The 20,994-nt window shown below is 63.4% G+C and overlaps 1 protein-coding gene and 2 long non-coding RNA genes across 3 annotated transcripts; all 3 read right to left on the bottom strand.

Moving 5' to 3' along the window:
• Positions 1-253: 253 nt before the first annotated feature.
• On the bottom strand, positions 254-6,153 carry AMZ1 (archaelysin family metallopeptidase 1). The gene is given in 7 exon segments (XM_032459941.1): positions 254-712; positions 714-797; positions 2,608-2,784; positions 3,191-3,360; positions 3,557-3,685; positions 5,070-5,237; positions 5,527-6,153. Coding segments are annotated over 7 exon segments (1,491 nt in total). The 5' UTR covers positions 5,831-6,153.
• Positions 6,154-12,410: 6,257 nt separating this feature from the next.
• Positions 12,411-15,068, bottom strand: LOC116657506. Its single transcript, XR_004312628.1, has 3 exons — positions 13,811-15,068; positions 12,830-13,143; positions 12,411-12,678 (listed from the first exon to the last, which is right to left on the bottom strand). It is a non-coding gene; the product is annotated as an uncharacterized LOC116657506 (long non-coding RNA).
• Positions 15,069-16,111: 1,043 nt separating this feature from the next.
• LOC106729468 lies at positions 16,112-20,531 on the bottom strand. Its single transcript, XR_001365884.2, has 4 exons — positions 20,269-20,531; positions 18,753-18,815; positions 17,033-17,212; positions 16,112-16,598 (listed from the first exon to the last, which is right to left on the bottom strand). It is a non-coding gene; the product is annotated as an uncharacterized LOC106729468 (long non-coding RNA).
• Between the last annotated feature and the right edge of the window lie 463 nt (positions 20,532-20,994).

Genomic DNA, 20,994 nt, shown 5'->3' with positions numbered 1-20,994 from the left:
GCCCCCAGGCCACAGGAGGAGCAAGTGTCTTCGCCGCCACCCACTCTGAGGTCTGGTGGGGCTGAGGAAGGCCCTCCCGGGGCCCGGGAACGCCATGCTGGGCTCCACCACCACGGGTTGGGACTGGGCGTGGGGGGGCACGGTGCTCCCTCTGCTTCCCCCAAGACCTCCTTCCTGGCGGCTGTGGGCCCGCGGCGCCAGGGCAGCTGGTGTCCTGGGACTGGCAGGCGCTGGACAAGACACACCGGCCGTGCTAATTGTCCTCGGCCTTCCAGCGCCGGGGGGAGGACTCGGCCCGGGACAGCTTGCGAGCACTCAGCTTCCTCCTGAGGGAGGAGAACTTGTCCCCCAGGACTCTGCGCAGCCCCGCACTGTCTCTGCTGCAGGGCAGGCCCTGCCTGGGGGCCGGGAGCCGCCCGGTGAACATCTCCCAGCGGGCCAGGCCATCCACCGCCCTGTCCAGCTGTGCCAGCTCATCCTCGGTCACATCTCTCTCCAGGGCCTGGACGCAGGCCGCCAGCCACCGCCCGTGCTCCGCCAGGGCCGTCACCGGCCCCTCGGTGGCTGCCAGGGAGCCCAGCCCATCCTCGGGCTCCAGCTCAGGGCCAGCAGGGAAGGCATGGCTCCAGGCGTCCGGGGAGAGGGGCTCTGACAGGCTGGTGCCCGGCTCCGAGTCGCTCTCACAGCACAGGCCCGAGTCCGCGCTGCAGGGCAGGGGTGTCCTCAGACACAGACGGATCCCCTGCCTCCAGGCCAGGCCTTGTCCCCGCTGCCACTTGAGTCCACACGTACAGCCTCTGAGAGGGAGAGACATGGGCTGAGCCAGCCTATGCGGCCACTTCCCCGGCCAAGGGGGCCCCACCCCCCAGGGGCCCTCAGACTAGTGCCTCTGAAGACGGCAGACTTCCAGGGGCTTCACAAGCCTGGCCAACAGTCAGGGTCCGTTTACGCAGAGCTCACAATGGGACAACCCTCCAGTAAAAACGGGGCTGGTGCTTTTCCAACACGCCACCAGTGCCTCTGCTCCTGGCGCACCCGTGCAGCCGACACACCCAGGGTCCACTACTGGCCACCTCTTCCCGACCCTCTCCAGGGACGGCTCGGAATTGGCCGTGGTGGAGTCTTCACACCGTGGACAGCGGCGGATACTCTGCATCGAGGCTTTTCCTTAGCGGCATTTCCCAGCACACCCCCGACTGGTACAGACCCAGGGCGGCCCTGGGGCCCCACCAGGTTAGGAGTCAGGGAGAGGCATGTGTTCGGGCCAGGGTGGGGGCTGTCCGGGGAGGGATGACGGGGGGTTCTTGTCTGACAGGCGGGCAGGACCCCGAGAAAGGACATAATGAGAAATCCCAGACCTTTTCAGACCACATTTTCAGAGGTCCAGGGGCCGCCGCAGTGCCTCGTCCAGGCTGAGGGCCCCCTGCCTCCCTTCACCTTAAACCCACCGTGAAGATAATGAGCTGCTTATGGCCAAGTCCCCTGACCCTGCACTTGGTGGGGCAGGCGCTCGCCGCTGATGAACACACCAGTCACACCCTCTTGAGGACTGTCAGCCAGTCTGCAGCCGGGCCGCTGCGGCTTGGCGGCACCTCTCTCCCACGAGGCAGGCGGTCTCCTCGGCGCCCCTGGACCTGCTCTTTACCATGGAGACGCCTGGGAGAGAGCTGTGCCAGGAGGCAGCTCTGTGACCTGGAAGTGCCCAGCCCCTAGTCCACGGTCCTCGACACAGAGTCCCCGACCAGCAGCAACCTGGGGTCCTGTTAGGAACGCTTAGCCTCGCCCGCTCCGTGGGCACCTGGACACAGTGGTCTCCAGACACTGACCACTGCAGGGGGGGGAGGCCGGCTTCCCAGAACTTCAAACACCATGGGGTTCATTTAAAGCTTCCGGCTTAAACCTCTGGGTCTTAAAATTAAACCAAAGCTATTATGTTGATAGGCCTGTGCCTTAATTTGAAGGAAAACTTTACCTTGGTGTTTTCATCCAAAGGTGGGTTTTAAAGAAAAAATAACCACGTTTGCAAAGTTTCTGAGTTTTCAAACAAGCTTTCCCAAAGGATGCACCCCTTCCCCCGGGGTCCCCTCGCCCGCCTGGGCCCCGCAGTGCCTCGGGCCAGCAGCAGAGGGCAGCGTCACCCCGCGGGCTTGCCCTGCGGAGGGCAGGGCTGACCGGAGCGCCTGCTGGCCCCTCCAGACTCCTGTTTAGTCTGGTTCTGCCTCCTCCCCCCCCCCCAGGGGCCTGCCCTTCCTCTGGGCGGCCTGGGCTGAGCAGAGAGGAGGTGATGCCGGGGAGGCCCCCTCGTGGGGGAGGCCCCCTCGTGAGCAAGACCCAGCGTAAGGACAGAAGTGCGGGGACAGGGTCTCAGGCCCGCCCGTCCGTGCGTGGTGAAAACCGGCTCGGATTGGGGGTGCCTGGGGAATCAAAGCTGTGCGCCCCGCCACCCCCGAGCAGCCTGTGGTGACAGCCACCAGCCCTGGGCCAGGGTGCGGCCAGGCCCACGAGACCCCCAGAGCTGACAGCGCAGGCCTGCGTTCCCCGCAGGTCACAGACGCGCATCCGCCCCACCTGCTGCAAGCCCCCCGCCCCTCCCAGGGCGGGACTCACCTTATACCTGTCCAGGAGCTTGAAGCCCAGGACATGCTGCAGCTTCCGCAGGCAGATGGGGCAGAGGTCCAGGGGCCGCCTCAGCGCCTCGTCCAGGCTGAGGGCCCCCTGCATGAGGCAGCGGAGCCAGCGGCAGCTCCCCAGGCCCAGGAGGTGGCAGAGCCCATGGCAGGTGGCCTGCGGGAGACGGTCCCTCACCGTGCAGCCTTGAGCCCCCACCCCCGATCCCCAGGACCCCCTGGGCTCCAGGGAGAGAGGCAGGCCACTGTGGTCAGCTCTGGGGTGGTGGTCCCAACGTCAGACATATGGAGGTTCACGTCCCAGCCCCGCTACTTCAGGGCTGTGTGTGACCCCAGACAGAGGGCTTTGGTGTCCCTGAGCCTTCGTGTCCACACTCTGTAAGTGAAGGCTCGTCCTCATCCTTGTGAGAACTGGACAGCATCACGGCCTGGACACAGAGGGTCCAGGGGCTGTCCACTCACGTTCTCCTGTCTGACTCCACATTCCAGCATCTTCCTAGAGCTTGCCAGAACCCCCACCCTCCCGTCCTCGTCCTTTCCCCCATCTGCTCTGCCACACCCACCTTGCAGCACTGGACCATCCCCAGGGCGCTGAAGCACATGGTGCGGCCTCTGTCCTGCAGGGGCGCCTCCGGGCCATCTGCTGCCACGTCCACCGGGTCCGGGTCAGGGGCGCTGGGCTCCAGCTGCAGGAGTTCCCCCAAGAACCGGGCAAAGCTGCAGATGCCCACTTCTGGGGAGAGGCGGAGACAGGGGTGCCAGGGGCGGCCTCAGCTCAGGGAGCCCACGGGGAAAGCCACCCTTCAGGATGCATGGGTCCTAAAGGCCCAGCCCCGCCAGCAGGGCCCCATGACGGCAGCCCTGGATGGGTGGCCCCTCCCCCATGGGGGGCTAGAATGTGAGTGCACCAGCCCCGGGCTCTGACTCACCGTGCCCGGGAAGGAACTTGCCGAAGGTGAAGGTCCAGGCCTCCTGCGGGTACAGGTCGGACAGTGTGAGGCCCAGCACGCACAGAGCGTCCCCTGGCTTGCTGCTCTTCAGGAAAGACAGGATGCCGTCTGTGGGGACAGGCAGGGGGCCCGTGAGGAGGTGACTAGGCCCCCATCTCCCAGCCCAGGGCTCAGGGCAGGCAAACTCGTCACCCTCTTCCTCTGCTGGGGACCAGCCCATCCCAAAGTTGGACGCAAGCTTGTGATGTCCCTGAGAAACTGTCCGACAGCCTGAACTCAGAGCGGCCAAGCTGCACCACGTGAAGCTGGGGCTACGGGCCAGGCCCCGGGGGAAGGGGCAGCTCAGGGTGTCTGTTTCCAAAGCTGTCAGGAGAGCTGGTTTGGACAGGGTCCAGGACACCCAGTGACATCCAGGTGGGAACACCAAAAAGGCCACTGGGCTAGTGCGGTGGGTGCTCAAGGGAAGAGCCCCTACAGCCCTGGGCAGCAGACGGACGGCCCCAAAGATGTCGCATCTAGTGCCTGGGACCCGTGAACACGGCACCTCACGTGGACGAAGGGACGGCCAGTGTGCTGACACCTGTAAACCCCGTCCCCTGGGGCGGTCACGTCTCAGGCACCGGGCATTAGGATGTCGCCATGTCTGCAGTAACTTGCGGACACAGACTGGAAGGCGGCTGTATTTGTACATGTAAATTCGGAACTCATTTTTAGTGGGGAATTGAGCACGATAAAAAAGTGACACTGCTAATTTGAAAAAGGAACTGTGGTACTGAAAAATAGGGCGGCAATTAGGGACTCCCTGGGTTTAATGGCGCGTGAGGCGTAGCTAGAGAGAGAACTAGGGAACCAGAGGATGAAAATACAACCGGATGGACCGTGAGGGGAAAGAAGCAGACATGGGAGCGGACGGAGGAGGAGCGTGCCTCCCGCTGGGATCCTCGAAGGGAGGAAGAAGGGGGCGGAGGCTGAAGGAAGGCAACAGCCGAGGCCTTCCCCCAGCTGAGGGGGCATTACCCCGCTCGCCCCAGACCTGGCAGCAGCCCCTCCCCGGGGCCCTCGCCGAGGCCTCCAGCAGGTCTGACAGCCCCCAGTTCATCTCTGCCTCTCAACCAGCCTCAGCCTCCAGCTGCCAGTGACCCCTGGGCACTGGGGGGGCCAGGGATGGGGTCTTCTCGACCCATATCAAGTGCTTTGTGAAGACAGAAGGCTGGAGGAGGGCCTCAGGGCCTCAGAGGGCCGCGCCACCTGCTCTGCGTGTCCTGGGGTTTTCCAGTGGACGCGGGGCTGTGTGGTCAAGTCTCTGGACACTCTGGACGCCCTCGTCTTGATCTTCCTTTCTTAAAGGGTGGGAAATAGACGTTCCCCCACCTCAGAAAAGCAGAGGGCTTCCTTCCTTCTCCTGGGCTCCTCCCTCCCTCCTTCTGCCTCCAAACAGGACCTCCTGCCAAGCGGTGGCGGCCTGCACCTCAGCTACGCCCCGCCCGCTCACCTGTGTGCAGTTGGAGCCTGTCGGAGTCCCGACTGGGGCGCGACAAGCAGTGGATGGACGCAGCTGCCACCGAGGGCAGACACCTGACCTGCAGGCCCAGGAAGAAGGCCTCGGTGCAGCTCCGCAGGTGGTCCAGGAGGGCGCTGCCCACCGGCCCCTCACTCAGATCTGGGGGCAGAGCCGAACCGTCAGCCCCACCATCAGCCCCAGCGGGACCCCCGCCCATGGTGCCCAGCACCCCTGGAACCCCCGGCCACACCGGCCAGCTGGGTGACACCTGCCAGAGTGTCTCCCCTCAGATCATGTCCTGCCTGCGGCCGGGGCACAGACCCCCCACCCGGTGCTGGATCCAGGCCCTTGTCTCCCCCCCTCCCCGGGCTCCCTGCCAGCCCCGGGCCGCCACCCCCCAGCTCCTCACCACCTGCTGCCCGGGGCCCACGCCCACGCCCGCGGGCACCTATGGGCTGCAGGTAAATGTGCTTCTGCGTCGGGCCCTGCTTCCGGGGTGGCAGGGCGGCGTGGAAGGCCTCGAAGTCCTCGGGGGCCTCGGGGCGGCTGAGGAGCCAGTCGAAGGCCGAGCGGATGAGCAGCGTGCGGAAAAGCGTCCTGCGGGGGTTGTAGGCCTCGGCCAGGAAGAGCCTCTCGGCCGGGGAGAAGGCGGACGCGTAGAGCTGCTGCAGCGCCGGGTCGGTGGACACCAGGGCATCCTTCAGGGCCCGGGGCCCGAAGCTGAACTCCTCGGCCGGCCGGCACTGCAGCATGACGGGCCCGGCCACCCGGCGGAGGCCCCGCTGCTGCCCACGCGCCGCCCGGCCAGGCCGCGAGCTGGTCCGGAGCCCCCGCTGTGTCGGGCCTTTTCAGCAGCGAGCGGCTCGGAGGCCTCCAGGCCCGTGGGCACCTGCGGGGACACGCGGCTGAGCCCTCAGCCCCTCCCTTTGCCTGGGGAAGGGGCTTCGCGGGGGCGGTGCCCCAGGACCCGGCACTTCCACCCAGCGGGGCAGGGCCGCCGCTCCCTCCTCCTCCCGCAGGCCGGGGCCTCCGAGCACTGAGTGTGGGGAAGGGTCCCCGCCCCTGCGGCCTGCAGCAGCGATGCACGTTTCCATGGTAACCCATGAGGACAGCACCCAACCTCCACCGTCCCACCTGACTCCTCCGAGCCCTGGGGGGGGGGGGGGGGAAGACCACCCCACCCTTGTGCTGAGCGCCTGCAAAACCCGAGGGGCCCCTCCACCAGGACACTAGCAGCCCCTGACCCCTCTGTGACCACCAAGTGCACCCTGCTGCCTGGGCCACCTCAGCACCTGCAGCCACCAGCTTTCCCGGAAGGAGCCCCGTGGGCCGGTGGAGGGAGCCACGGTCCCCACGTCCATGTGGCCAGGCCAGCCGAGGGGAAGAAGGCAGGCCCTGCGTTGCCAGACCCAGAAGCTTGCTGGCACGTGCGAGGGGCAGGCACACGCCAACCACAGGAACTATAAATAGGGAGAAGCTGCAAAGCCACAAAGAGCACATCAACTGCAGCAGAGACCAGGCGGGGAGAGGAGACGTGGAGGGCTGGGGGGACGGCGACAGAGTGGGTTTCCTCCCAAACCAGGAGCAAAGTCCGTGTGTTAATCAGAAACAGCGCTCCTCCCACCGCACACCTGAAAAGCCCCGGGAAGGGACCGGCAGCTGGGGGTTTGTCTCATCCAAAGGTGCACGGCTGGCGGGGGAGGGGCGATGGGGGAGAACAAGGCGGGGAAGAGAAGGTGCACAAGCACCAGGAGAGCAGGACGAGGCGCCGCGCTCCGCGCAGCCCCGATTCAGAATCAGGCCAGACGCGCCCGCCCTGTCTCTGCAGAAAACGGAGTCGCGAGGCCTCCCAGCCCGAGCTGGGAAACAGGAACAACCTTGTTTTTGTGGGAAGAATGAAGAAAGGAGCCTGTGCTGCCTTTAGCTAACCCCAGTTTAAAATGTTCATCCAGAAAATAAATTCACATGTGTGTACTCATGTGTGCACCTATGTGTACACATGTGCGTGAACAGACATGTAAATATGGGCACGTGTTCATGTAAAGAGGAAAACTGGGTGTACGTATAATTTATAAATCTTCCTCTGGAAAAGTACATACTTAGTTTTTCCAGGGATGTTTTACACATGTATGCATACATGTTATATACATAGCGTGTGTGTGTATATATAACACACACACATACACACACAGGTGTATTTTTTCAGTTAAGTGCTGACTTAGCTGAGCGGAGGGGAACCAGGACTGAATGCCTACTGAGATCCCTACCAATAGAGAGCTTTACATATTTCTTTCCACCAGTATATTTCACAAGTTTAATATCCAATTGTGTGTGCAATCTCATATCCCCTTGACGTAGTGTATTACGAGTGTTTTCCCAAATCCTTGAACAGTCTATTAAAATACTATTTTGGCGGGGAGGGTATAGCTCAGGGCTAGAGCACATGCTTAGCATGCACAAGACCCTGGGTTCAATCCCCAGCACCTCTATTTAAAAAAAAAAAAAAAAAGCTAATTTGAATGGCTGGCCAAAAACACCCAATGAGCCTCGTTGTCGCGGGTCTGTGTCTCCGTTTCCTCAGGAGAGATTCCCAGAAGACACTTCTGTGGACGTTTAAGGAATCTCAATCTGTACGGCCAACTGCCTTCCAGAAAGGTCACACCGACGTGCAAGCCCATTGCCCGTCTGATTTGTAAGTGGTCAGCAAGAGCGCTGAACACCCCCACAACGTTCCAGGCGGGGCTTCCTCGCGTTAATGCCCCGGGGAGTGGGGACAGTCATTCCCACTTTCCAGAGAGTGAAACTGAGGCAGAGTAAGGTTAAAACTAACTTAACCAAAGCCACACAGCTCGTAAGCACCAGAGACGGGATTGGAACACACTGATGTTCCAGCCCCCTGGTCCCCGTCACTGGAGGCAGCGGGTCCCCACCTTCTCGGGACCCCGGCCCAGACCTCCCTCCCTGTCCCAGACTCTAGGGCAACATGGACAGTTCGCAGTGGGATAAACAATGGCTCCTGGGCTGTAGGGAAAACACCAGACACCTGAGACCAAATCACTTGGCATCAGGAAGGACCACAGTGGCGACTCCTCCGGAGGCCAGGGAACGCATGACCAGGAGGTCACGGGCCGGGCAGGGTCTGAGGGCAGGAGCCCCCGTGGCCTCCTTCCCTCGTCCGCCCCATAGTCACTGAGTGCCCACTCACCCGTGGGGCGGCCAGCACCCACGGACAACACGGACAGAGGTCCCTGGCCTCATGGCGCATCAAGTCTACGTAAGACGTAAGGCGGTGAAGACAGATGCTGTCCTGCGTGTTAGAAGGTGTTAAATGCTACTGGAAGGGGGGAGGGCAGAGCAGGGGTGGGGGTCAGGAGGGCCAGGGCTGCACTGCCATTTTCAAGAGGGTGACCAGACAGGGCTTCCCTGAGCAGACTGGAAAGAGGGAGCCAGGCAGGGGGTCTGAAAGGAGAGTCCCAGCGGAGGAGCACGTGCAAGGCCCTGCTGCGCGCACATGCGTGTATGCACGCGCGCACACACACACACCGGGGTGGGGGGGAGGAGACAGGGCCACGTCTCGCAGACTTGGAGACTGTCCCCAGAGCTCTGGCCTCCCCTGAGCTAAGAGCGGAGGGCGGTGTGAGCTGAGTGGTACTGCAGGCCAAGCTCTAGGAACCCCTCCTCCCCGGCTGACCAGGCACCCCTCCAGCAAGCTTTGGGAGCGGGTAGTGGGCTGTGGGCTCCTGGCCGCCCGGGACCCAGGGGCCAGGCACGGAGAGGCACGCAGGAACCCCTGAGGAGTGAGCGCCCCGCAGGCCAGTATGGACTTGGCCCTCTGGCCTTCGATCCCACAGCGCCTCAGTTTCCTCCCAGACAGAAGGGCTCGGTGCTGCCTGCCTTCCTCACCCTGAGCGAGGCTAGACCAAGCAGAGAGGAGCAGGTACCAGCTCCCATCCGAGGTCGACCCTGAGCCTGGGACCCGCCTTGAGCACCTGACATCACAGCACCTCAAGGCCTACTTTCGTCTCTAGATGCGGGTCACGGGACCCTGCGTGTGTGCCCCGGCTTGCCCCAGACCCTGGCTCACAGACGCCGCCCCGCAGCGAGCTGGAGGCCTCCCCTGTCCGACGTTCCCTGGGGTCACAGCCGGCTCAGAACTACTTTCTGTAACTGAGTATGGCCTATAAATCACTTCTCTGGGGCCGCTTCAGGCCGCCGGATGCCCGGAGGGTCTGTGTCACAGCTTCCTAAAGAGGCAGAAATGGGACAGACGCCGACATCTGAGGGCGTCCCCCCTGCAGGTCCTCTGCCCGTAACCCCAAGGTCTCCCCTGGACCCAACACCTCGTCCAAACCTGCAGCTTCCTGAAACGTGGCTATCAGCAGTCACACGTCTCATAGGTGAGACGATGGAGGCTCAGAAAGGGGAGGGCGCTTGCCCAGGATTGCACAGCTTACCAGGATTCAGACACGGGACTCCTGACTCCCGACAGAGAGGGAAGGAAGACAGTCAAAGGCAGGAACAATCAGTCTGTCTAGTTTTACTCTGGGCCTCGTTTACAGGACCTTATCCTGCCCCCGAAAGTTCTCTCTGGCCAGGGCCCACTGCCCCTTATCACACAGACCCCACTCGGGGGCTACATTGTAGGCAGATCCCCCAGCACCCCAGCCACACAGAAGCCCAAAGAGCTCAGAAGTGGCCCCATTAGCCCTGGACCAACACAGGCTGGCGGTCAGTGGGAGGACAGGCTCCAGATTGGGCCCCAGGGTGCGTGAGTCCCTGTCCGTCCACACAGGCCTGGCTCTTTCTGCGTCTGGGGTGCAGATGTCTGTCTGCCCAGAGAGCATTTCCTTTCAAGATGCCCGGATGGCCACACTCTCTCCCTGGGCCACTAAGAGAAACTCCCGCCTGACCCGCCCTGCAAGGTCATTTCTGCACAGGATCGCCGCTCACACAGGAACAGCAGCTGGACGTGGGCAGAGACCGAGACTGAGTCCCAGGCTGCAGGTGCCGTGGGAGGGAGCCACAGCCAGAGCAAGGCAAGTCCCAGCCCTTTCCTGCACTTGTCAACCTTTCAGTCTTGGCAACTGTGAAGGCTCCAGAAGGGAGACCTCCAAAACCGGGCTCCAGATCTGTCCCTCCCACTCCTCTGCACACGATTGTGGGGCAGCAGGTGCCGTGCACGGGACACCAGCCATGCGCCTCAGCCCCACCTGTGTCGTCTCATTCAAGATGCACAATCTTGTGACGCTGCAGGTGCTGTTAAGGTGCCCATGTCTCAGATGGAGAAACTGAGGCCGTGTTCACACCGATGGGCAGCAACCAGGCCCAATTTCAAAGCCATGCCCCACACTGGAGCTGGAACTCTTAACGTGCTAATGGGCTTCCAGAAGCAGAGCTGGTCTCAGCATAAACAAACGGTGGGATGTCTCTGCCCTGCTGCTGTTAACACTGGGGCTGTGGCCAAATTTTCCAGCCCCCCGTCCCTTTCCCTGGGGTGCCCTCATCCCCCCCACCTATCTGCTGTCCTACCCATAGGCCAGGGAAGGGCATGTGCTTGGTACTGCAGAAAGGGCAGGCTGCCCCAAACCCCTCAGCCCGGGCACCTGTTTCCCCATCCGACTGGACAGATGCCCCAGACTTCAGCAAGAAAGCATGCTCTGACTCTTGTTATTCTGAATGCACTTTGCAAAACATCCCAGCAGCTGCGTGAGCGAGCTATTCATGACTGTCTGCCTTCCGAGCAGCCCCATGCGAGCAGCCCCATGCGGAGATGTGAGGGGTCTGGGTTTCACACTTCCCAGAGGTTTCCATTTGCTAGGAGGGGAAATGAGGGCTTCGACCACAGCAGGACAGACCCCTGCTTCCTGTCTCAGCTGCCCTCACCTGCAAACCCTGACTGCCCCCTACACACACACAGCTTCCTTCCCGGTGACCCATCCTTCCCCTCCCGACCCTGGCAGCATTCCTTCTCAAGTCGGCATCTCTGTGCTACTCCACGCCCTGCTTTTCTGGGCTGGAGATGCTGCCTGTTTTCCTCAACATAAAACAGCGACAGGCCTCCTTCTCCACCAATACCTGGCTGGTCCCCACACCCCCAGGCTCCCTGGGAGAACCTCACCTGGACCAGCCAGGAAATGCCCTCTTTCCCTGCCTGGCCCTGGGCCCTCCCATGGCTGTTTGCTCCCCTCGCCTGGATGGAAAACAGCCCTCAGGTCGCCCTCCCATGGGGAGCAGATGGTCGGGAAGGGTCACAGAGCCCCTTCGCTCCCCCGGGCTCCCCTCTGCAAGGCCCGGGCTGGGAAGCCCCGACCCTGGCGCCAAGCATGGAACGCGGTACTGCACCAAACCCTCTTCGGCGCACCGGTCCCTGACTCCCCAACTCCTGCCCAGCGCGCCCTCCAAGTACAGACCCCGCACAGGAGCGCGCACGCCGCCGCCAGGGCGTCCTCGGGGCTTGCACGGCCGGACCCAGCACTGCGGCGCGGCCAGGGCGTCCGGGCATGGACACGGCGTCCCGCTAGGCTGCGGGTGCTGGCGCCGAACCACCCGCCCCCGCGGTGGCCGCCCGCGTCCCCGCCGCACCTCTACCTCGCAGCCCCGGTCCTCACTGCGCCCCGCGTCTTCGGCGCCGCGCGCCCGGGGCCTCCGCGCGTCCTCCGTCCTGCGGGCCGCGCTCCCCGGGTCCTCCGCGCCCCGCGCCCCAATTCCGCCGCGCGCCCACCTCGCAGCCTGGCGCCCCCGGGAGCCGGCAGGCGCGGCGCGGGCCACGAGAGTCGCCCAGGAGGTCCCACCGTGACGTCAGCACCGAGGGGCAGGGACCGAGGCGGGACCCGGTGGAAAGTGTGATGGGGCCGCCTGGCCGTGGGCGCCACACCCCCTCCTGCCGCTTGGGTGCCTCACGCGCGGGCCGCCAGTGGGCAGAGAGCTGGCCGGAGTCCCCGGGCCTCAGACGCGCCTTACAGACACTGACCTCTGCTGACTTCCTGTAGAGCGCGGGAGGGGCGCCCCGACACTCCCGCAAACACCTGGGGAGGGTCGGGTGGGGCCCGCGATCTTAAAGCCGAGCAGGGGAGCGCGGTAAGCCAGCGGCGGCCAGGTAGGGCCCCAGGTGAGGCGCGCAAACCCGAGCCGCCCAGTGGGGCCCCAGGTGAGACGGATAAACCCAGGATGCGCTGTAAAGGCACTGGCGTCAGGGTTACCCCAGCAAGGACGGGGTACAACTGCAGCACACAGCCTCGCCCTGTCATCACTCTCTGGGAACTTCCCCTTCATTTGGAGGTCTCCCCATTAAAATGTAATTATAATTTTTTAGAAGTTTTTATATGCCAGGAACAATGTGCTAAATGCCTCACGTGTGTTATCTCAAGCCTGTGTGATAGCTATCTTTTTGTCCCCATTTTATAGGTGAAAAACTGAGGACTAGGCAGGGGATGTGACAGGCCCACCCAGATGGCAGAGCCAGGGTTGATCACACCCCCCCCCCGGAAGGTTCGCTGCAGCCCCAGTGCTGGTAAGGGCGGGGACACATGCCCCTTCGCAGTGTGTACAGCGTGGTTCCTCAGAGACGGTCCTGCTGTCTGTGGCCCGGGTGGTCTTTGTCCTGGGGGGTGGAAGGCAGGGCAGCCCTTCTCCATGCAGCTCCTACCACACACCTTCTCTGGGTCCCCTCGCCCCCGGAGAAGGGCAGCCGTGGCCCCACGGTCCTGCCACATGGCACCCCCACGCTGCAGGGCCGTCAGCCCACGGCCCACCTGCCGTGTCTCCCGCCTCCAGGTGGGGATTTCACTGCGCAGCTCCGGGACAGCGAGGGGACATTCCCACGTGGCAGGGGGAGAGGCATTGCATCCTCCTCCTGAACAGCCTCCGCCTCGTCAGTTGCCAGGATACAGAAGGAAGATGCCTGGGCCCTGGGAGGCTCGGAGGCTTCTGTGCTGTTAATCATGCTTCTCAGGCCACTGAGCGAGGCCAGTGGGCACTGCTAAGGGTTCCCTCCTTCCTTCTCTTCCGCAGCTCAGCGTGGGGTCCCAGAGGGGCGCAGGGCCCCCGTCCTGTGCTGTCCTCACTCCTGATAGAGAATGCAGCTCAGGCCACGGGCTGCACCCCCTACACGGCTCCCCTTTCATCAGCGCAGACCCCAGGCCCTTGGCACAGAAGGGGAAAGGTCTAGAAGGCAAGGTGGAGGGGGCTGCCGGAGTCTCTGGCCCGGAGCCATCCCCCCCAGAGAGCCTTGACTATGGATGGTCCTAGTCTGGAAGGATTTTCAAGGACTTCCTAGCAACCTCAGGGAGGGGTACAAAGCATCTTGGGTCAGTGGTCAAACCTCTGTGCTCTGGATCCACTACTCAAGCTACCAAACCAAGAAACATCATTTCCCATCTTTGAGCTGTCAGCTCATTCGTAAGACGGAGATGCCAGTGACCCCTGTGGTCTCCACAGAGCTGGGGGTGGGGGGCCCGCACTTCAGGAACATCACCTGCAGGGCGCTGGTCAGACGGGGCCCTGCGTGATTTGAAACCCACGTGCACCCCAGCAGCTGCATGAGACACTCAGCGGAGGGCCCTCAAGGTGCTAGACGGGCTGGGGCTGGATTGCACAGTCACCTCGTGTAATGCTTATGCCAACCCATTTTACAGATGGGGAAACGGAGGCTCAGAGAGCCAGTCACACAGCCTGCAAGTGGTCACCTAGATAAAAGCCAAGGCCTCAAAGGCTCCCAAGACTTATTCTGTCACCTGGTCCCAGACTCCTCATTGCCCTGACTTCACGCAGCCGCAGACCTGCCCGGGCACGTCACTGCCGCCTGTCTTGCCCTGGACCTCTGGAGGCTGTCAGGACCTGTGAACTTCAGGGAAGCACATGGCCCTGAGGCAGCCCTGCCGCCCTGGGAGTGGGGGAGGGGCAGCTGCAGCCCATGTTTTGGGTCCATGTTGGTCCCCATCTGACCAGCCCTCAGCTGTTCTCAGGACACCTGCCCTGGACATGTTGGTCTGGGGACTCCCCCACCCACCCAAGAGAGCCCCAGGAGGCCTCCAGGCTGCCCGCCCAAAGGGAAGTAGGCAGTGTTCCAGCCATGAGTCACCCTGTGCCCCCTGTGCTCTGCCCTAGGCCCCCAGCAGCAGGACCCTGGCACCTGCCCCCCGCCGCTCCTGTGGGCGGGAAGGAGCCCCCACCAGGTCTGGAGTCCGGGGCTTCACCACGCTTGTTTCGGGCCAAGCTCCATGCTCAGATTAGTAAGACGGGGTCATTACTCCTCAGCAAATGCGCAGGATCGCAGAGCAGGACAGCTGAAGGGAGGGAAGTCAGAGGCGGAGGTGCAGCCTGGGACCCATCAGGGTTCCTTTGTCACAGCTTGGGGGGAGGGGTGGGCAGGAGGGGCACTGGTTGGAGCACAAGCTGGCACACTGGGGTCCTCATGAGGTGGGCCCTAAGTGGCCTCTATGGCCTGGCCTTTGTCTCTCCAGCCACGTGTCCGGGGGGAGCAGGGACAAGCACTGTGGGACACAGGGCAGCGCTGAGGGGAGTGGGCGGGTGCCCCGGGAGGGGCAGGCTGGGGAAGAGGCCATCGAACAGGCATCCGGGAGGCCTCTGTGGTCCTCCTTGGACAATGCCGTCCACAGAGAGGGGCCAAGTCACACAGCGAGGGCTGCGGGGCCCCCGGCTGGGGAAGAAACGGAGGCTCCACTGCTTTTTCAGGACGCACAGGGAGTCGGGAGAAAGAGGGGACGGAGACAGCTCAGGAGTGCAGAGGGGACGTTCTGGGGGGCTTGCTGGGGGAGGGGCTGGGGCCTGGGCTGTGGGGGCTGGGGGTGGCTCCTTCACAAGCACAGCAGAGGGGGCCCCCCATCTCAGCCCTCAGAGCCCCTCCCTGCCTGGATGCTGAAGGTGGGGGGGGGGGTAGAAGTGGGTGGCTTGAAGCTGAGGAGGGACCCCAAGGGACAGCCCTGGCACGGCCCTCCCGCAGGGTGAGGGTGAGAGCATCCCTTCTGGGGTCGGGGCCTCCTGAGTGGCGCTGGGACGCTGCCCCTCGTTGGGCTGCTCCCCTCGAGCTGCCCTAAGCAAGGGAGACTAGACGGCCCAGTGCCCACTTCCCGGCACGCTTCCAGGCCCCCTGCCAGCCCCAGGGTCAGGAGGCCTTCCTGACAGCACCCCCAAGTCCCGAGACGTGCAGGTGGGCCGACCGTCACAGGGAGAAGGACAGAGCAGAGGGGGCAGGCAGGGCCCCAGGGCCCCGTCACCCACGTAAGCTGAGCTGAGCATTTCGGCCTGGTCTCCTCCTGCCGTCTGTGGGACCCAGGAGGCCGTCAACTCCACAGCTGCTATCCTGAGTCCCGACTCTCCACGGGGCTTCGGGTTAGGACCGAGGAAGCTCAGTGAACAGGCGAGGTGGCGGACAGGCACCCCGTGCCATCCCCAAGGTCAGGAAGAGTCATCCCAGGAGAGGCTTCGCCTGTGTTTCTGGGAGGCGAGGAACCATCTTCCCGGCTCCTGGGAGGTCTGCATCCCCCCAAGGGTCCTGTCTCAGGGATGGGCCGGGGAGCTGGCCAGGGGGAGGGAGGCAGAGGTTCAGTTCTCAAGACACGCACCTTGAGAGAAGGCCACCATCCGTCCTGTCCCCAGGTCACGGTGGCTGGGCAGCGGCCTCCTGTCCAGTCGCCATAGCCAGCAGCACGAGCGGGGACGGCGCCCCTCTGCCCGGGGCCGCCTCCCGCAGGCGGGAGAGGACCCCCAGCGCAGGGAGGCACCGGCGTTGTCCCCCCGCCCCAGCCTCAGCGGGGAGCCTTCCCTCCAGCGGCCCTTTTCTCTTTGGAACCGCTAAGATAAGGGCTTCTTTTGAGCCAAACGTTGCCCCGGTTCTGGACTGCCAGCCTCCCAGGCCTTCCCGGCAGCCCGCCCGCCCCTCCTGCCCACCTCATTCTGGAGAAACGCCCCCACGGATGGCTGAGAGCTGTGTCACACCGTCCCCGGCACTGCAAGGGAGTCTAGTTGGAGCCTTAAGAAACAATGCTACAGCAACAGACTCCTGCTGCAGAAGGTTTGGAAAATTCTAAAAGTCTAAAAAAAAAATCCCATATTCCAACCGTCAAGAGGTAACCTCTCTGAACTTTTTGTCAGACATCCTTCAAAAACCCCTTTTCTGCACATTTAAATAGAGCATTTTCACGGATCCGCACCACGCACCCTGTCCCGCCGGCAGCTCCGCCGCGTGGCACCCTGCCCGGCCGCGGGCCCGAGGCCGGCCTCCTCGCCTTGCCGCGGCACCGCGCTGCGTTGCGTGGGGGGTCCACCTGGCTTAGGACAGCTCAGGTTCCCCCAGTTCCTCACTCTGCTGCGTTGTCTATGTACTGTGTGAAGCAGTGTGTGTCTGAGACACAGACACCTCGCTGTGATGATCCGGTTTCCATAAATCTTTGTTGCGCAGGTGTGTGACGTCCCCCCTTGGGATAAATTCCTGCAGATCGATTCGTGCTCACAAGGCTACACTTCTGACACATGTAGCTGCCAGGATTTTCTGGTTCATTACTGCGGGGGACAGAGAACTTGGAATGTGAGAAATGCTTAGTGTTCTGTCCGGAAACTGTGCCCTTACTACACGAGAGGTGTGGGACCCCCACCTCCCCAGCCGCCGCGTCCCCACTGTGGTTGGGAAGGGGCAGGGGCTGGGATAGTAATTACATGTCAAGCCTGGGCTGACATCTCCTCCTTTTGGCTTCCGGGTTAGTGGGGCGCTGCCCAGTGCCGGGTCCCCCAGAAAGGAGAGGCAGCCTGCTGACTCCCAACCCAGGCCAGCTAAGGCTTCAGGCAGCCCATCCCCGGTCAGCCCACCCCCTGCACAAGGACACCTGCGTCCCAGACCCCAGACCTCGCTCGTGAAGCCATCTCACTGGAGCCAGTTCTAGAAACGAGCAGTGATGTGGGGTCCCCCGTCCCTTCAGCCAGATGAGAAGGTGCCTCACCTCACTGTACCTCAGTGTCCCCGCAGAGGGTTGAGTAGAGGCCCCCAAAACATGTGCCCACCCCGACGGTCAGAATGGGATCTTGATTTGGAGTAAGGGCCTTTGCAGATGGAATTAAGGTGGGAACCTCAAGGTGAGGTCATCCTGGCTTACACGGGCTCTAAATCCAATGGCGGTGTCCTAAGAGACAGACGAGGAGAGACACAGAGCGAGGGAGGCCAGGTGATACCAGGGGCAGAGGTGGAGGACACAGCCACCAGCCAAGGACACCAGAGCCACCTGGAGCTGGAAGGGGCAGGAGGGCTCTCCCCAGAGCCTCTGGAGGGAGGGCAGCCCTCACAACACCTTCGTTTTGGACTTCCAGCCTCCAGCAGTGAGAGAATAGATTTCTGTTGTTTTAAGCCCCCACCCCCCAGCCCCACGTCTGTGGTCATTTGTTACAGCAGCCTCGGAAACTCACACGCTGAAAATAAGAGAATGCTTCATACAGTTGTTTTAAGGATCAGAACACCCAGAATGTTCTCAGCACTCAGTGGGTCCTTGGACACAGCAACCACAAGCCCAGCAGAAGCTCAGAGCCCCGCCGTGTGCCAGGTGCTGTGCGAGGGGACAGGCGTGTCCCTTCTGTCCGCTGGCAGCAGACAAGGGCAAGGACATGGCAGGGACAGAGAGCACGGCTTCGCAGAGCTCGTGCCACGTGAGGTGGGCAGGAGAAGCTGAGCCCGGGTCTCTGGGCAGTGTCAGGGGTCCTGCCTGCCAGAAGGGACAGCGTGAGCCAAGGCCTGGACGCCAGGGTGGGCGGGGCCTCTGGGGAACGGAAGTCGTCGGTGAGCCTGGAGTGAAGAGTGCAAGGGCCACCTGGGGGCAGGGGTCAAGGGCCTGGACAAGGACAGGGGAGCCTGTCGGCCCAAGCAGCAGCTTCTACGCCTTTCACGAGGTCACCTGGGAGTAGTGGCTTGGGGGAGGGGTCGGGAGGGGGCACAGGTGATGTCAGGTGGGAGGCGATGGGGGCTGAGCCAGGGCCCAGGTGGAGGGACGTGGGGAGGACTCGGGGTCTGCTCGAATCGGGCAGGGATGTGGAGTCAAGGCCTCCTCCAGGCCACGGGCTCCCTGCTCCTGCCTCGGTTTCCCCAGGCCTCCTGGGGAGCTGCCCAGCAGCCATCCTAAAGAGACCGTTTCCTGAGTGCCCACCCTGTGCCAGCCCACGATGGGCGCCCAGGGACCCCCCCCCCCCGGAGCTCCAGCCCCCACCCCCTGTCCAGGGCCAGCGGAGATTTCTGAGGCCTGGGGAGAACAAGCTCCTAGCATTAGGGGCGGGCAGGTGGGCGTGGCCTGCAGCCCCGCCCCCGCACAAGGAGGGCCCTCCTGGGGGTGTTGGGGGCAGAGCCAGGCAGGGGCTCCAGCCTCTGAGGGTGAGGCCGCCCTCTGATGAGGGTTCACTCTGGGTGCCAGGTCTGCAAACCCGTGTTCGTCCAGAGCGCAGCCAGGCCGGCGCGCTGAGGAGTGGGCTCGGCTCAGGTAGCCCCCGACGCACACCCGAGGGCCCCGCCCCCCCTGACAGCAGCTCAGGTCCCTCCCTCCCCCCCGCCAGGCTCCCACAGGCTCAGCCGAGGGTGGGGTGGGGGCCTCAGCTTTCAGGGGACTGACCCCCCACATCTGCCTTTCTCCACCTCCTGGGCGCCTTGCTCCCGGTCTCCCCCTCGCTGCCTCCCTCCCTCACCTCATTCTCTTCTCGTCGTGGTCTGTGTGGTCAGGGGACCAGAGGGGATCCACATGGTGTGTCCTGAACAGAAACAGAGAGACGGGGCGGGGCCTCAGAGACCTCTCCTGGACCACATGCGTGCTGCTCGGGGACATCTGTCCCCAGCAAGGTCAGTCTGGACTCTGGGCGCCTGACAACATTCCCCTTGGACCTGACGTCGCCCATCTGGGCTCCGGGCACCCACAGCCCCTGCATCTGGTCCTAGCAACAACAGTGCCTCCATCCCCGGGGCCCAGAGCAGGCTGGCGTTGGGGGGTTGGGGCCAAGCCTGCATCCTGCTCAGCTCTGACAGCGGTGATTCAGACAGACAAGCTGCCTTCCCCACAGGCCCCTTCATTTCCTCAACTGTAGGATGTGGCCATCCCGCCCTCACCCGGGCGATTGTAAGGGCCGACAGGACCAGCAGGACGAGGGCATCATGGGAGGTTTCTGACCCCAGGCACCCTGCCCAGCACAAGTCGCCCAGCTCGGTTTGGTGACACAGGGGTCTCAAACATCAGGATGTGGTGATTTGGCCGGGAGTGCCAACCTGAGGCCACACCACTGGGATTTGGGACGTCCTCACCCCCAGAGAGGACCTCCCCCTCCTGCCCTGCAGTGGAGACCCAGGGAGGCCCAGGGTCCAGGGGGACCAGATTCCCCCCAGGTGGTGGGCTGCCCTGGGAAGGCCTGTGAGGAGACGGGGCCCCTGGCCACACTGAGCCTGGCCTGAGGGAGCCCCAGTTCTGTGGCTCAGAACCCATGGTCCAGAAGCTTCTGAAGCAGGCACAGGAAGGGGTGAGGGTGGGGTGGTCCGGGAAGGCAATGGGGGAGGGTCCGGGTGGAGCCAGCATCAGCCTGAAATGGCCGAGCTGCGTCCGCTCTACCTCCGAGTTGTCCCTAGACGCCCCAAGCCCCAGGCCAGGCCACCCACCTCACCTGGTGACGGCTCTGACCTCCCACGGCCCTGTCCAAGCCACACACCCACAGCCAGATGAAGCCACGTGGCCACAGAAGCCTTTCAAGGACTCTTCTTGCTCTTAGGATGAAGCCTAGCCTTTCCCCGGAGCTCCTGAGGCCCTGGCCACCTGCCCGCCACACCCCACCCTCTCCAGCTGCCAGCCACCCTCGCTTTGATCCAGACACTGCCCCCTTTGTCCCTCTGGGGCCCCTCTGCCTAGAAGGCACCCCTCCTCTCCTGGCACCCTGTAACCCCACCTAGGTTTCCAAAATTAGAGGAAGCCCCAGCCTCATGGGGGTGGCACCAGAGCTCAGGCCGCCACCCCCTGGCTGCCCTCCAGATCTGCTGCAGCCCTGCTCCTCTCCTGCCCAGCCTCACCTCCCGGCCTCTGCCGGCCAGCCAGGCCCCACGTGAAGCATCCTTCCCCTGTGCCTTCGCAGGGAGGACCTCCCGCTCCACACTTGGGTTTCAGGCCCCACAGCTGCCTCTTCCCAGAAACCCTCCCGTCACACGCTTCCATCGACACAAAACTACCTGGCCGGTGGCTGTCCTCGGCCCGTAGCTGCAGGCTGGGGTTAGCTCCCGTTAGCGCCTGGTGCCTCGCCTGGTCCACAGCAAGCGCTCAGCCCAGGTGGGCGCGCTGCCTGGCATCACAGCGCGGCCCGCACATCCCTGCACACACCCGGCGTCCCTGCCGTGCGTGGCTCTCCGAGCACACTCACACGGACACACTTGCTTCCATGCACACACATGCACACGCATGCATACTTCCACTCACTCCCAGCACACCACACACATGCCCCTCCTCACACACTGCCCCAGTCATCCACGCCCTACACGGTCACACGCACGCAACCGGGAGTGCCTGCTCACGCCGTCCCCGCCACCCTCACTACAACAGGCGCCCGAGCTGCTGTTTGCCGCCTCTGCCTGACGGCGTGTTTGCCAAGCAGTTTCCATGGCGACACATCTTGGCTCTGACAGGAGCAGCTGAGTGCAGGGAAGACGGCCTCCACAGAGGGGACGAGACCCAAGGCCTCTGTGTCCTCGGGTTCCCAGGCAGGCAGGGGTGGGTGTGCCCATAAACAGACACTCCCCAACCCTGCACTTGGCTTGCCCCTGAGGTGGCTCCAGGGCTTCCTCTGGGCTACATGCTGTATGATGTAGGTCACTCAGTCATTCAACAAACCTCATGTGCTGGCTGCAAAGCTGCCTGAGGCGTAGGCCCAGCTCACAAGAACTCCTGGTTGTGTCCTGAGG

This window comes from Camelus ferus, chromosome 18 (genome assembly GCF_009834535.1).
Source record: "Camelus ferus isolate YT-003-E chromosome 18, BCGSAC_Cfer_1.0, whole genome shotgun sequence".
Lineage (NCBI taxonomy): Eukaryota > Metazoa > Chordata > Mammalia > Artiodactyla > Camelidae > Camelus > Camelus ferus.
Note: the sequence above shows the minus strand (reverse complement) of the source record. Positions and strands in the feature narration are given on the sequence as shown.